The sequence below is a fragment of the Harpia harpyja genome, chromosome 11 (genome assembly GCF_026419915.1).
Source record: "Harpia harpyja isolate bHarHar1 chromosome 11, bHarHar1 primary haplotype, whole genome shotgun sequence".
Lineage (NCBI taxonomy): Eukaryota > Metazoa > Chordata > Aves > Accipitriformes > Accipitridae > Harpia > Harpia harpyja.
Window position 1 is genome coordinate 2,580,296 of NC_068950.1, and position 16,088 is coordinate 2,596,383.

A 16,088-nucleotide genomic window follows, 5' to 3' on the forward strand; every position below is an offset into this window, starting at 1 on the left:
TGAGAAGTGATGTGATGTTCTCCCTGGGCTGCTGTGTGTCAAGACAGCCCTAGCATTTTTATTTGCTGGAAGTGCAGTTTATGTGGATCTAATAGTTTTCCTAGAGGAGATTTGCAAGTGTTACTAACGATCTTAGCTAGGAAATGAGGAAGGGGAAGGTTAGTGCCACAGGGAAATCAAAGGAAACCAAATTACATCAAGTCCAATTAAATTGTTTCTATAAATTATCAGAGCCACGTTCCTACATGGTGAGGTCATTGAGGGAGTTAATAAAACATGTTTGTTGGCTGCAGGGACCCCTGGGAACCTTGGCCTTTATTATCCTCTGGCGTCTGCTAGACGCTCCAGAGTGTCAGGAACACAATCAAACATACAGTAGAGAGCTCGCTTCTGCTCTGTTCATCTGCTGCCTTGCAGGGGCATGAAATTTCTTCAGCTTTAGGCGGGAATAAATGTGTCTCAGTGTTAGTCTAGATCATTCTTGCTGTGCTATTTGCTCCTTTTTTTGAATTTGTGATGCATGGCTTTTCTTAGGGAAAGCAAACTGTTAGTGTCATTCTGCAGAGAGCAAAATGCATCTTTCCTAGCTGTTTTTTTTGTTTTTGTTTTTTTTAATGGACATAAAGCAATGAGAAATAAAGTGATTCTAATTTCTGAGATATAGAGGCTGGTAAACTGTCTGGGCTCTTTCCCCTAAATATAGGAAGAAAGAACGGCTGTTGACAAAGCAAAACACTTCTTAGAGTCCAACTTGTATTCAGCAGAAGACCCCTACACTACTGCCTTGATTGCATATGCCCTGACACTGCTACACAGTCCTTCTGCTGCTGTGACGCTGCGGAAAATGAACAGCATGGCTATTACACAAGGTACTGTGCTCCTGGGTCCAATCTGGCAAGTCCCTGAACTGGCAATCCTCTTATAGGAACAAGCAAATAGCCCTTGCAACTTGAATGATATATTTGAGTTACTAGAGAGGATAGAGCCTGTGAGATGAGGTCTTCCTCACAGTACAATTTGACTTTGTAAGGCAAGAAGAGTTTTCCTGATTCTCTGTAAAGAGGGCTGAGTACCTTAGTTCCACACATGCAGCTGATGCTGAAGGAAGGCAAGTGTACCAGAGGCTCTGCAGTGCCTTTCCTGTCAATATGACAGAGTTTGCCTTGTAACACGTCATATTCCCTGATGGTGTATTTTGATCCAAAATCCAAGCATTACCTAATTTGTCACATTGAGCCATCTTTATAATTGCAAAGGGAGCCTCTAGCCCACGGGATGCTTGTCTAAAAGGAGGGACAGTACAGTTCAGGGCGTAAATCTGTTCTTTGAGTCAATGCAAAAGTAGAATTTGATTCTTCCCATACACAGAGGCTTAGCTGCAGTCCTGCTGTAATAACATTACATATTGCACTGTCCTATTTTTCTAGATGGCTTTACACACTGGAGCTTGACGGGAACTCTTGTTACTGATGAAGATACCTTCATGGGATTTAATGATGGTCTCTCTCAGTCAGGTACTTGTACTGCAAAGACAGAGATAAGGGAATGGGCTGCAACAGCAGGCCACTGACTGTGTGTATTCTAGTGAATTGCTTATATAATACAAGGTATTCTGAAAATGGCAGTCAGTCAGGACAGGGTCTGGATGAAATGAGAGCTTACAAAAGGCAGGTAACGTGCTGAAAGTGCTGGTTAAGAGCAAATGAGAGACAGAGCTAAATGTGGTCAAGACAGGACTGTCTTTTCAGCCCCCGCTATCTCATTATTTTTCAGTCCAGTTTTATAAAGACAGTGAGTGATACAGAAGAGTGAAAGCCATATGGGATTCCATCAGGGAGGAATCACTTGAAATGGAAATCTGAGAGAAGTCAAATACATGTAATTTTAGAGCTGTTTAGCTTGTATTTTCAAATGGACCTAAGCTAGGTATTGTATACTCAGCTTTTATTGCCAGTCACTGGCATTTCAGCTGATTTCCTAGACTTTAACTATCAAAGCCACAACAACGGTGAATGATGTTATAATTTTCAAGTCACTTAAAGCCACTGATTCTTCTAATATAATGTAGGTGCACCAATGTTCAGGAGGGATCTAACTGGATATTGTAAGAAAATCTCTAGGACAGGAATATAGTATGGGCAGCAGCAAAGTAGAACTGGAGCGGGAGAGAAATTCCTTATGGGATACAATCAAGTAGAAAGGAGGTTATCTATTGTGTGAAGGAAAGAGCTTATGTTGGAAGCAGAGATATCTTTGGAAGGTGATGCATCTTGGGTGCAGACTTCTTTTAACTTCACTTTTCGTGTGTTTACTTCTACAGGCTCTTAACTTTTTTTTTTTATTTTTCAGTTAATGAATATTCATAGAACTATCTCTAGACCTGCCCAGACTCTCACTTCTAGATGGTATTTTGATTTTTATTTTTTCGCCCCTCTTTTTCAGTTGTTTCTGCAGAAGTGGAAATGACATCTTATGCCCTTTTGACGTACACACTCCTAGGAGATGTGGCCTCTGCGCTCCCAGTAGTAAAATGGCTTTCACAGCAAAGGAACGCACTTGGAGGATTCTCATCTACTCAGGTGGGCTGCCTCTGAAGAAGGTAGCTTCAATGCATGCATAATCAATTGTAGAAATCAATTGATTCAGGAATGGTTAACACAGAGTTTCTGTCTAGAGTCCAGACAAAAACTGTCTGTGTCCTGGTAAGAAGAAAACCTTTCCGGTGCTCTTTACTGCTTTCTTCTCAGACTGATAGTTTGGAAGGAACCTAGACTTTGTCTTTACAGATGCCTTCGACAGCAAAAGTGAACAAAACCTAGTGTTTCTTTTGCTATCTGAATTAATAAGGAAGATTCTGCTACCAGAAGCTGATGACTGTACAGCATGGTGCTTGTTTGTAAGTTTAATGTGCTCCTGTATTCCTCACTATTCTGATCTCTGCCTCTTCTGATCCGTAGGACACATGTGTAGCCCTGCAGGCTCTGGCTGAATATGCTATCCTTTCTTACGTTGGAGGAGTCAACCTTACCATTTCCTTGGCTTCTACTAATCTAGACTACCAGGAGACATTTGAGCTTAACAAGATGAATAAAAAAGTCCTCCAGACTGCAGTGGTAGGTGGCTTTGTGTTTATGTAGCCAATTTTTTAAAGTGATCCATGTGAGCTGTGTTCTGAATGACAACTCAGGTAAGTTCAGTAGTGGTAAAAGCACAAGTTAAACACAGATCTTGGGACTTTCTGGGGTTTTATGGCTGGGTTCTGATGTGAAGGAGACAGCACTCAAAGTTAAAGGCATTTTTACCATAACTAATGCCTGATGCTTATTTTGTGCTGCTGCTTGGTTCTACCATTGTTAAATGCAGGTGGCTGAAAAGAGTGAGCCCTACTAACTTCACTTCTGCAGTCTCCTCTATAACCGGAAAGATATTTTGTACAGAATAAAGCTAAAATTGATATGTTTCCATTCTGAGTGCCATGTCTTGTGTCTTAACTGTGGATTCTCCCCAGATCCCCAGTATTCCAACGGGGCTGTTTGTGAGTGCCAAAGGTGAAGGCTGCTGTCTGATGCAGGTAAAGTTGCTATGGGGCTGGAGAAAGTTTGTGAGCAGATGATCTCTAAACTCACAGTCTGTTTGCTACTTTTTTTAATCCCAGTTTGCTATGAGGAAGGAGTTACACTTTGAATTTCTCTCAAAGTATTTGCATAACGTGGTGTTGCTTTAATTCATAGAAGTAAATGTGATTGTACTAGGGTGAATCTGCTCTGGTACAGCTTTACCTATATATAACTGTGTCGTAAAGCCTCTATTGCCTCTGTGCTCACCACTACCTCTGTCTGAAGAGATCTGGTGTTTATGCTGGTCTTTAGGGAACATTTGTAGATGCTATGAAACATTGGGGTCTAATAAACTGCCCTGATTTGTTTTGGTTTTCCCCCCTTTCTGCTGCAGATTGATGTCACTTACAATGTACCTGATCCTATTGCCAAACCAGCTTTCCAGCTCCTGGTTAACCTGAAGGAGCCAAAGTCAGAGCAGCATCTTCAAGCTCCAAATCTCCTGCGGTCTGTCTCTCCAGATGAGAATCGCTCTGAAGCCTTGCACAGAGAGAGGGCACTGGTGGATGATGATGACCCAGCTTCAGATCAGGACCATCGGGAATACAAAGTCATACTGGAGACATGCACTAGGTAGGAAATGCCAGTCTGCATCATGTCCTGCCTGTTTCTCAAAGACCGTCTAGTTTGCTGATCAGCACATCTATACTGATACATTCATTGATACAGGAAAAATATCAAATTCTTTCTGCACTGTCCGTATCTCAAACAGTGTAAGATAGAACACCTCACAAGCAGATTGCAGAATTTTAACCATAATTGTGGGTTGTAGGACAGAGTTATTGCATGGACATCCACAGCATTGTCTGCTGGCATTAATAAGTTTAGTACTAAATATATGTCAAAGGTAGAGAAACAGGAACAAAATTTACTAAGAGGGCAACACCTTGGGTTTTTATCATTAAGTTTCATTATTGCCTCTCCAAACCCTGAAGAAGACAAATTGAATGTCCTTTGCTTGTATCAGGAGGAAAATAGAAAGTTCTGGATTATTTTCTAGGTCTTCAGTAACAGGCTTTCCTTAAAGCCTAAAAGAGCTAGGTAATTTTAACCGGTTAACTAATATCTTAAACGTGTCAATAGTTTTATAAATATTATTGACTTGACTTTAATGTTTGAGGTGCTTATTCTTCAGTTCTGGATACCAAAAACCTAACAGAAGATGCTTGTTGCCATGGTATGAATTTGGAATCTATGGTAAAGGCACAATATATGCAGTTATTTGTTAATAAGCTCTCTAAAGTTCATTGCTTATCTCCTTGTTCCATATAAAGAAATTTAAAATAATTTTTAAAGATGGCATGATACTAAAGTCCCAGAAGTTTCATTCCTAGCTGTCAACGCACTTCGCAAAGTTATTAGCAGTTCCATCTCATTCTATAGATTGGGAAACTCAAGATATTAGGAGAAAACAGCTTGCCTATAGACAAACAGCAGCAAGAATAGTTTCTGACCTGTATTCAATTCACTTGCATGTTTTGCTTAAACATGTTAGTACTGCTGCAGTTATCAGGAATTGCTGATCTCTTTACAAAATGTTTTGATTTTTAAGGAGGTTGTTGGAAAGTTGGCCCAAAAGAGGGAAAGCTACAACCACAGTAAATAAGGAGGGCTTACAGCATCCTACTATATACCAGAAGAAGCCATTCCCAAGAAATTCATAACTAACCTGCATATTTGTGACCAGGAGCATGGCAGGTGGTGGGGCTACAGCTTCACTGAACTCAAACAGCAGAAGTCAAGTGAACGGCTCAGATGCAATTCATGGAAATGGAAAACTTTCGCTCCCCCATCAGTTTCTGTCTCCTTCCTTCCTGCAGAGGCAAAACCATACAGTGACTACAGTCCTGAAAACAGTCACAGTGACTCCAGGCAAAGATGAGATCTTGTTATCTCTGTCAACACACTTGCCCCTTGCTCGCATGGCCATGTTGCTGGCAGATGCATTGCCTCTGATTGCCACAAGCCTGTGAAATCCTGGGCCAGGCATTGTTTGGACTAGTTGAATTCTTCCTCCCTCCAGTAACAACAGCCAGTGACGAGCAACTCAAACTCATCATCCAAAAGTTTGCTAGGGTTGGTCTGGCTGTATATAACACAATATCCCTTTCTCAACCTCTTCTCCCCCTGCCTAAGCACTGCAGCTCGTATTGGGGAGGTAGGCTTGTAAAGTCTTGTCAGTCCCTTGAAGATGCCTGTAACTAAGGAGGCTGCCCTGCATCAACACAACCTTTCTGTTTTTATTTCTGAAACTTCTGCCCTGGGAATTCCTGGAACAAAGACAGAAATTTGAGAGGAAGCCCAGTCCACAGAGATTGATTGCTTGGAAAGAAAACAAAAGCTTTCCTCCCCTTCTTCCTGTAATGATGCTCCTTTAACTCCTTCATCATCTTATTTAGGCGATGCGAATAGAGGAGTGCATCTAAGGATGACAATTGAAATATTTTGAGCTGGGGGTGTTCTTCAGAATGTAATTAAGTGTTGTCATGCTCAGTGAAGTCCTTGGGGCGCTTTCGAGGAATTAGGGAGAACACAGTATGGGAAATAGAGGGCTATGATATATAACAGAGGATGGGAAAAATGCAGGGAATGGGATACTATAGGATTTTTTAGGCAGTATGGTGCATGGAATTAGGTTGGGATTAACAAGGCTTAACGTCTCTGGGAGACTGTCAGCCCTGAACTGTCTTATGCAGAGCCAACTGGATCTGTCCGCAGACCACCTCACGCTACTGTGGGTGTATGAGCTGGGCTGTGGCATTACATCCAGGTTGGCTCTGTGCAGTGTTTCAGCAAACTCACACACCCACCCCAGCTGTGGAGGTCTCCATAGAGAGGCCTCCAAGTAGCCCTGCAGGAGCCAGTTCAGATATGGCAAATTTTGTCCTGGAAGCTGTGTACTGTTTTCTCAGTGCTGGGCATGAGCTAATAAGCCCTCCTGGGTCCAAGCTCATTGTCTTTGTGGTGCAACTGAACAGTAAGCAGGTAAGCTGCCAAGGAGGGATAGTTTAGAGCTGACTATATGTGGATGCAGAGAAAAGGAGCATTGTTTTGGAATTAGCAGGAGCTTCTTTGTTATGATGTCAACTCTTCTGCCATGCTGCAAGAAATTGAAATCTTTTGCAATGGCCCAAATAAACTTTCTCTCCACCCCTACCTGTGTTTTGGTTTTGGTTTTGGTTTTGTTTTGTGCATGTTTCAGCAGTAACAACTCTGAATTTCGGTGGGTTTTTTGAGTCTTCATTGATATTATAGAGGATGATATAGGCAGTGAATTCTTTAACACTAGTAGCTAGAGAGTGAGTTTGCCGAGTCATTAGCAAAGATACTTTTCTCAGTGTCAGTTAGATGCTGCAGGGAAACGGCCATTTACGAAACCCCAGGGTTGAATGACTTTGCCTGGTATTGGGAAGTAACATTCTTCTTACACCACAATCCATTTACAGCCTTCCACTTAGGAAAGAACAGAAGTTTCTTCTACTCCAAGGGGTTATTTCCTTTTACCAAGTGCATTTTCTCAGTGATTAATTGAAAAATAAAGCAAGCAGCCCCACAGGAGACTACATCCTTCCTTCTGCTTTTCTACCTCCATTTGCCTGGACATCTTCTACATCTCTGCCCTCTGTGAGTTGTGCTTATTTTTTGTTGAATAAAAGCAGAAAAAAGGATTTTGTAAAACCAAGTAGGCTGTGGCTTTCAACAAGTCCTTCAAAGAAGAGTAGATCCTTTTAATATTTTTTCCTCTGAGGTTTGTTTCAGTTGTTCTCCATCATGAGTTGTCCATGTACCAGTTGTTATCTTGGATCCTGAGTTTGTTTTCATTCTTTCTTTTTGTTCTCATGGGAAGATGGCTGCACTCTGGATCTTCTAACATGGCTGTCTTGGAAGTGCCATTGTTCTCAGGGTTTCGTGCAGATATTGAGAGCCTAGAGCAGGTAAGATGTTGTAATGAGAGTGTAAGGCATGATCTTGGGCCTGGACCTGGCTCTCTAATTCGCAGGGATTCCCTTTGGGGAGCAAATGCCATTGAATGTTAGAGCACTGTCTGAAAAGATGCAATTAAAATCGGGGAGGCAGGAGATTTCACTTGTCAAAAAATATTTCTCAGAAATGAGCAAACAGATGTTCTGAGCAAGATTAACAAATTTACTGAACATGGCCAAGTGAAGGTTTATTACTGAGCACAGTGCACAGTAATTAAATGAGACCCATTTGGAAATGCTGAAGTGAAAATGTGCTCTAACAGGAGCTGTTTATGGCTTCTTAGTGGGCTGTGTTATCTCCAACATCTGGATTCCATTTCTTTGGAGGCTCTGTGTCTTGGAATTTTTTGCCTTTTTTTTTTTTTTTCTTTTCTTTTCTTCTGGGAGAACATCATGTTTATTGCAAGCCAAACTAAGGTGGACAGAATGTGCCTCTTACCCAGCCAGCCCTCTAGGGGAGATGAACTGTAATCTTTAGCTTTGCTTTATATTTTGTGGAAGCATTACAGTGTATTCATGTGTGGGTTTTATGCTGCAAATAGTTTTTAAGGACTCTTTAACTAAAGAGGTGTAAAATCTTTGCATCCTTGAGAACTAGTGAAGAGCTAAAACCTATTTTGCTTCCAAAAGATCTCTTCCACTAATAACTTTATCTTCATTATACTGGGAGGGGGAGGGATTTGGGGAAAGAATTTTAAAGCAGAATTGTAGTGAAGACCAGGCAACTTAATTTGACATCCTAATTCAAGGAGAAGTGCACATTGCTTTGTCTTCTCTAGGATTTCAATTGATTTGGCTAATTTATAATATAAACACCATTGCATTTTCTTGGAGAAAATGAGACTGATATGTTCCTCTTCAGGGGCTTACAATCCGTGTCAAAAGTTGCTGTCAGATAGTCTCCTGGGCTGTCACTGAAACCAGAGAAGCTTGTGTATTAGTCCTTGAGAAGAGAATTGCATCCTTTCAGTATTAGGGAGCTGTGCTGGAATACTTTTGTACAGAGATGTGTGTTGATCAGATACGAAATTATTCCTGTAAAGAGAAATATCAAAGTTATTTTATATCTGTTCACAGCTGCATGTTGAGAAATCTGTTTTCAAATGCATGCATGTAAAATGTATCAAATTTTTATTTGCCTGTTGACCTTTGAGTCTGATATTCTCTCTCACATGCAACAAATGGTGCAACAAACTGAATATGGCTATTGAGATGAGGCAAGACCACCAGTAGGAGGTCACCAGTATCCCTGTGGTAAGAGAAAGGAGGAAAATTAGGTGAGGGGGCCTGTAGTGGGTTTGGTTACTATTTTATCGCCTCCTGCTGAAGGTGCTAGAGTGACGGTCGTTTGTACTGCTTTCAAATAAGTTCTCTTTCATAGTAATTTATGTAAATAATGGTAGAAAAAACATGGATGGAAACCTGGCTTAGGACCAGAGAACTCAAAATGGGACAGGAGGAGAACAACAGGATATCTTTATGGTGTTAAACCCATGGAATGTTTTATCAGCAGAGGGAAGGAGTTGAAACAAAGAGTGCAAAGTGGATTTCATTACAGAAGAACAGAAAAAATTTTAGGTTAAGTAACAAATCCCTGTACGCCTTATTTTTCCTGAAACAGGCTAAGAAGAAATTACAGAAATAGGAGCTCCCATTTTCTAGGCTGTACCGAGTGAATATCTCCTTTACTGGTTTCAGCAGGGGACAGAGTTAAGAGTTTCTAGGCTGAGTCCTGAGAAGGTCCCATATGGTCATGTTTTACAAGGGACTCCATAGGTTCTGTCATTTCAGTCCCTGAACATTTTTTCCTTTTTGCCAAGGCAGTTGTGCTCTGGTGTGAGACTTATTTACATGGCTGGGCCATGCAGGTCTCCCAGACAAAGACTTGTAAACCAAACATGCTTATTTTGTATTTAGTTACTACTAAAAGGCTGCTACATGCAGCAATCTTCTCCTGTGCTGTGTCTGATGGTTTACACTAACCTGCGTTCAGGGCATGTTGTACATGTTCTAAGTAGCGGAAACACTGAAGATAATAGTGAATATAGATTAACATTAGGATATACTCTCTGCAAGGAAACTCTGATTCTGCTTCCCCAATGAGCCAGCTGTATAATGTTTCAAAACACTTTTGTTTGCGGTATCTCTTGTTCTCTCTTGTCTGCTAGAGTGTTGCCATAATCCTTGTGCTCTGCGACACCAGCTTGCCTCTGATGTTTGGTTTCTCATGGTTTCAGAGATTCTTGTGTCACATTCAGTGCCATCTTGCTGGTGCCTCAGCACTGCTAGTTCCTTGACCAGGTGCTGGTCAGCACTCCTAAATCAGAAACAAACACTGGGCATATTGAAACTGGAGCAGAGAAAGAGGGAGGCTTACCCACACTGCTTGTGTGTCAGATAGATGCATCAATGTCTGGGAAGCTTCATGCGTCAGCTTCCTACCCTTTCTCCGTTCTGTCATCTCCCCAAGCGTGGTCTGGATGGAAGCAGTCAGAGGGTAAAAGCAAGCTGCCCTGCTACTGCACAGGAGTTATTTTCTCAAAGCTGAATTGAATGAGCTCTCCAGCATGTTAGGCTTTCTTTAGCACTAAGCAGATCTGTTGGTTGTGTTTTCCCTTGTGGTATCTTGTTGCCTGTCTGAATCTCATGTTCCTGCCTCTATGGGTAGAGAAGCAACAGAGTCCCAGCATAGCCCCATCTGTTAGGGTCTCTGGGCATAGAATAGCAGGTGGTTTCTTTTCCTTTCTCCCTGTCTTAAGGGGGAAAGGAGCTGATTCTCTTTCTTAACTGGTGAGGCTGAGTTCCTGCAGCACAGAGCTGATCTGAGTTAAGTCCTTGCAAATCTCAGAAGGATGTCAGGTACTTCATGCAGTGCATACTTCTTCAGTGCTTATAAGATACAAAAAAGCTGGTTCAAAACCCGCTGTTTTGAAAGTTCTTTGGGTGAAAGACTGTGTAGTTGGTGCCTTGATTTGGAGAGAGGATTCTGCGCTTGGGATTCAGTACTGGGCAGTCTATTTCCATAATCAGAACAGAATTACTTCCTTTGGGCAGTAGGAGATTTTGCTAAATTGGGAAGGATATTGCATCTTCAAGGGGGAATGTTCCCCTTGAAGAGCTGAATTCCATCTTTCTTATTGCAGAAACGCTTTGCATCTGTAAAAATGAAATGTAGGGACAAAGCTCAAGCATATATATAGGTAGGCAGTGAAGATGCAGATCCAACCCCTATGATTTATTCATGGCTATCAAATGTGTATCCAAGTCATGCTGACCAAAATGAAATTCTTCAGTACCCAGTACTAGTTTTGTTATGTATTTTGGACGCTACCTTCAGCAGAGGCAAGTCCTGTCATTCCCACTGCTGCATTTTCTTGTTACCCTAGCCATTTCCCTCTCCTCCTGGTGAGGAGGGGCAGGGCTGTAAATCAGATTTCCTTGTTTGTTGTTTGCCCTCACAAGGGAGCAGTGTGCGCAGAGCGGACCCACGTGCAGCTCCGGGGCAGTGATGGTTAATGAATGCTCTGTTGCACGTTGAGGGCAGCCCCCCTGGCTGTGCAGCCACAAATCCTTCTAATAATGCTGGGTGTCGACAAGGTCAGGAGGTCACCACAGGCTGGTATATATCAAGCTTCACCAGAAAAATGCAACTTTAGCTGAGCTGAGCATTTCCCGGTGGCGCCAGCCTCTCCAAGCCCTCATAAAAGGACTGTCTGCAGCCATCTACTGCTGAGTAATAACAGCCACCATCAGGCCCCTAAAATTATAAGGACAAATTAAATTGGCCCTTTCCATATTGTGTGGGACTTAAACACATGTTCCTTTGCTTGTTACAGTAATAGCAGGAAGCTGTGTGCAGGGTTTTACAACTAGAAGCACTATACTGAAGAAATTCACAGTTAAAGCTGTTGATAGCAGGTTTGGGCAAATGTCAGTAGAAATGCTTTTTGCTTCATTTCATTCTTTCTAATACATAACAATAATAATGCTTTATTCTCCTTTCCACAGAGTTTTCATTCTACGATCTCAAAATAACTTAGGAACATTTACAAAAAAAAAAAAAAAAAAGGCCAAGGAAATATCATCCCTATGTCACAAATGGGATTGTCTGACAGAGAAGTTAAAATAATAGGACAGTTTGGAGGACGGAATTAAAGTTATCTGCTCTGGCCCTTACTCGACTCCCCAAACTGGGATTAAAATGCAAGAGTCCTTTTCCACAGGCCATCATCCTTCCTAGATTCTGGATTATATGTTTTTCACATGATAGATGTGTTCTGAATACAATTTATCAAAACAGTAATGATTGATCAACTTATCAAGTACATACAGCATGATGGTCATCATAATATTGAGATGTTAGTATTCCAAATACGGAAAATCATAGGACTAACTCTTTTGGAAATTTTAAAAATAAAATGTTGCAGAATCATATCAGATGACAGCATTTGTATTTTGGGGGTGATTCATTAGCATTCTGTACCAGGGAGATAGTTACTGGATTCTTTGAGGCGGCGCAGTAATTTGTAAATGAGGCCTCTTGCACTTTCCTCTGAAGACTGTGATCATGATATACGTACAGACCTGCACTCAGTATGAGGAGATGAGCTAGGGCACTTTTACAAATGGCTGGGGTAGATTAGGGGCAGTAGCATCCCAGATGTGGGAAGTACTCCTGGACTGTGTTCTGATATTCCTTAGGTATGCAGATTGTCCCAATAAATAAAAAGCATAAGAAGAGGTAGTCTGTGGGCCTGACTGGTTCAATGCAAATGACAAATCCCTGGGACTCAGAGGGAGAGAAGATGAGTAGCAGAAGCCTGGCCTGACCCCATTCGTCAAAAGGAAGGATGCCTAGGGGTCTTTCAAATGGCTGCTCTTTTCAAATGTAAGGATTAATTCTCCTGGCAGAAGAATGTTTTGGATTTTTCAGCTGGTGGGAGAAGGGGACCTTTAATACCCGGTGTGATCCACCAGCATAATTCCCTGGCGATCTGAAGGAGTGTAAATAAGAGACTTTATCGAGTGTTTTGGGGTCTCTGAGGTCTTGCTTGAGCCTTGGTACTGAAAACAATCTGGGAGCTATTCAGTTAGATTATGGATGATTTGTCAGGCATACTATGAGAGAGATAAATGCACCACGGACCAGGAAGAACACTCAGCATTGTGCACCTTGCAAGCATTCCTCATCAGGTCACAGAAAAGAACACAGATGGCTTTTTCCTCAGTTGTATGATAGTGACTGCAAACCTCTTTGCATTTCCCTCCCTTTATTGAAACATCCTTTTCCACCAAAGAAATCCCTGGGGTTTAGTGTCTGATCGGTTTTCTAAGCATTCTAAAAATCTTTCTTATTTTTTATTTTCAACCTGTTCTCTATAAAATGAGATGAAACTAAACCTGTTGATTTTTTTTTTCCCCAGTTATTGATGAACAAGCAAATTGGATTAAAAAGATATGAAGTGGATGGAAGAAAAGTCCTTTTTTATTTTGATGAGGTAATGATGTTGTTTCTTACAATTTTGTTGCTTTTCAGTGAAAGGCAAATGACCAGTGAATCAGGCACAGATACATATTGATGTTGATGGTCCCTCACAGATGAGGATTACCATGCAGCTTTAACTGGCTGCTTGCTTGAGCCTCTTTTGAGGCAGGTAGGTGTTGTGGTTTTGGTTGGAAACCAAAGCATAATAGAGGCAAGTGATTAGCTTCAGCCTATATAGAATTTCTGGGCAGGTATTACTTAATTTTTGCTTCAAAATAATCTGACCTTCAGGTACAACTAGTGTTGCTAAAAGGTCGGAGTAAAAATGCAGTCTAATTCAGATCTCACAGCACATGCCTGAGAGTGGAAGATGAGATCTCTCCTGGCTTGGTCATCAGCAGTAAATTGTTAGCTAGTTGCATTAGCAAGCTGGCTGATGACAGGAGTGGTGTTAGGTAAGTCAGAGAATAGAGCTTGAGTTTCAGGTTTGACTTTCTGACATTGTTGCATGGCAAGTATGTGCTTTAAAGACCAGCAAAGTATCATGTATTTTAATTCATCCTGTTTGGCTTTTATTCATTATCTTTGTCTCTATACCTAGTATTGGAGGTGTCTTTGTTCTCCCCAAGTGTCCAGCACAGCGAGTAGCATTAGGGGCACATACTACGTTTATTTGTCTCTCTCTTCACTTAAAGTGCAGGTTTTGTTACAATAAGTCTTTTACACAATTTCATACAGATTCCTAGCCAGTGCATGACCTGTGTAAAGTTTCAAGCTTTCAGAGAGCATATAGTTGGGAAAACAGCTCCTGTTCCTATCAAAGTGTATGATTACTATGAGCCAGGTATGTGCCTGTTTTCCTTTGATTTTTGCCAGCATTAGAGCTCTAGGCATAAGGCTCACTTGTGATTTCTCATTCTTGCTGGCTTGCAGCTTTTGAAGCAACTCGTTTCTACAACGTCAGTGAAAACAGTCCCTTGGCTCGGGAGCTCTGTGATGGTCCAACGTGCAATGAAGTGGAAAGCTCAGCTAGCCAATGGGTTGGTAAGTTGCACCAAAGCCAAGCAGATTTTTTGGAAAATGGGCACACAGACGTACTTTCCAGGAGTTCAGAACTCAAAATGATATTTGGAAAAATGCTCTATTTCACTATCTGTGTTAGTGGAAGTTTTAGAAAGGTCTGTGGGATAGCAATATTAAACTTAGGACAGCCAAACAGACCAGTGTAGTCTGCTCTTCAGTCATCAGAGTGACTATTATTTGCTTCAGAGTCAAGATATAATGTGTAATTCTGGAAGAACGTGCACAAGGTGAGATGTGTTAATAAACGTAAAGGTAAAAACTCTTTCAAATGCAATTTGTTTTTCTTTCTCTACAATATCTTGCAATAGAGTTCCACAATTAACTGTAGGAAGATTGAACAATTTCATGCATCAGTGAAAGAAATAACTTTCCCCAGAAACTATATGTTCCTTTCTGTTCTCTGTCATACAAAATAGTTGCTTTATCCTATATCTGGAATTTGCTGCAATATGGTTCTTTCAGAAAGACAGCTTTATTCCCAAAGCTTTTTATGCTACCAAGTTTGTAAATTCCTGTGAGAAGTCTTAGGGACTTCAACATGAAAACTTGTATCAGAGAAATAGAAGAAAATTGCCACTCCATCTTCCCCTTCCCTATGCTATGCAAAAATATTGCTTTGGATGTTTGTGTTTACTTTTCAGGCTTTGTTCATTCTGGACCATGCAATAACATTTTTGGCTGCTTGGAGGATGAGTATTTCGAGCAGTGTATGTGTTCGCGAGACTGTGGCTATGATGGGGAGCCTGTATGTGGATCAGATGGACAGATTTACCCAAATCATTGCCAGATGGAAGTAGCATCGTGCAGGAATAATACAAGGATAGAACAGATGCCCATGTCTCAATGTTCTGCCTGTAGGTTTCATTCAGTTCCCTTTTCTGTTATGATCTAGTTGCAGAACACTACAAATCCTCATCTAAGCAAATGATAATTACATATGTGTGGTAGGGGAAAGACGAGAACTCAAAACCTCCTATCTATTATTTTGCTACTCATACTACAGGGGATTAAGTTATAAGAGCAGCTGCCTTCCTGCTTAGGTCAGAATAACTGGTTTTCTGTTCTCATGAATACATGTTTTACCAGTCGGAATGAACTTCAGAGAAAATTAGTGATAGTGTTTTATCTGAAGTGAATAATCCTAGATAAAAATCACATCCATGAAATGTAACATTCTTTGGAGATTCTGCATGGGCTTTCAAGATGTGCAGTGTAGTAGCTCAGTGAACTGAGTATTCCACCCCTGGAAATGCAAACATTTTCTAGAGACTCATTAACAAATTTTATGACCAATGCATTTGTTTTTCTTTTTATTTACAGCCAAGAATTTGCCAGAAGAAAGGGAGACACAATCCCACACAGCTGAGCAACCCAGTGTTCAACAAACACCAGCAGGTAATATCATACCTTTGCATTTATCCAAGGCCTTTTTCTTTAGCAAAGTTAAAGCTTATCCTATCACTGCATAAAAGTATGTATGGCTCTTAAGCACATTTAAGTAAAGATGCTGAATTTCTTCATCTTTTAGAAAAGACAAAACATTCAGAAATCAGAAAAAAATAAGAGGTCAAGGAAACTTAGGATGATAACTATTCAACAACAGACTAGCTCTTCTAGTCCTTTTCCCTTCAGGAAGTCTTGAATGATACCTGTTCTATTCAATGCACATGCAAGATTTAGGTAATTGTTCATAGGAGTGGGCAAGTGAACATCCTATTTTCTCAGCCTTGGTATGTTTGAACAACACATACTCTGTGATCTTTTCTTCAATGTTAAGCTGGAAAGATCACATTTAAAACCAGGCTGATGTAATGTGTTTCAACAAACAACTGAACAGGACATGACAACAGACCAAACCATTGCAAGAACTAGGATCCAGGTGGATTAACTTTGTCTCTAGCAGTTCTGTGCAAAAATTGA

General features: G+C 41.0%; 1 protein-coding gene across 8 annotated transcripts in view; it reads left to right on the forward strand.

Moving 5' to 3' along the window:
• CPAMD8 (C3 and PZP like alpha-2-macroglobulin domain containing 8) overlaps window positions 1-16,088 on the forward strand; it is a 68,345-nt gene that overhangs the window by 43,119 nt on the left and 9,138 nt on the right. For 6 of the 8 annotated variants that reach the window (XM_052802527.1, XM_052802523.1, XM_052802525.1 and 3 more), the window contains 12 exons: window positions 704-869; window positions 1,428-1,514; window positions 2,443-2,579; window positions 2,958-3,113; window positions 3,509-3,571; window positions 3,952-4,190; window positions 7,465-7,552; window positions 13,024-13,098; window positions 13,824-13,929; window positions 14,019-14,129; window positions 14,810-15,022; window positions 15,489-15,563. In XM_052802527.1, the coding sequence (XP_052658487.1) occupies window positions 704-869; window positions 1,428-1,514; window positions 2,443-2,579; window positions 2,958-3,113; window positions 3,509-3,571; window positions 3,952-4,190; window positions 7,465-7,552; window positions 13,024-13,098; window positions 13,824-13,929; window positions 14,019-14,129; window positions 14,810-15,022; window positions 15,489-15,563 (1,516 nt within the window). Of the gene's footprint in view, window positions 1-703; window positions 870-1,427; window positions 1,515-2,442; window positions 2,580-2,957; window positions 3,114-3,508; window positions 3,572-3,951; window positions 4,191-5,169; window positions 5,671-7,464; window positions 7,553-13,023; window positions 13,099-13,823; window positions 13,930-14,018; window positions 14,130-14,809; window positions 15,023-15,488; window positions 15,564-16,088 lie in introns of those variants that run through there. The other 2 variants (XM_052802531.1, XM_052802529.1) reach the window with 2 other exon arrangements.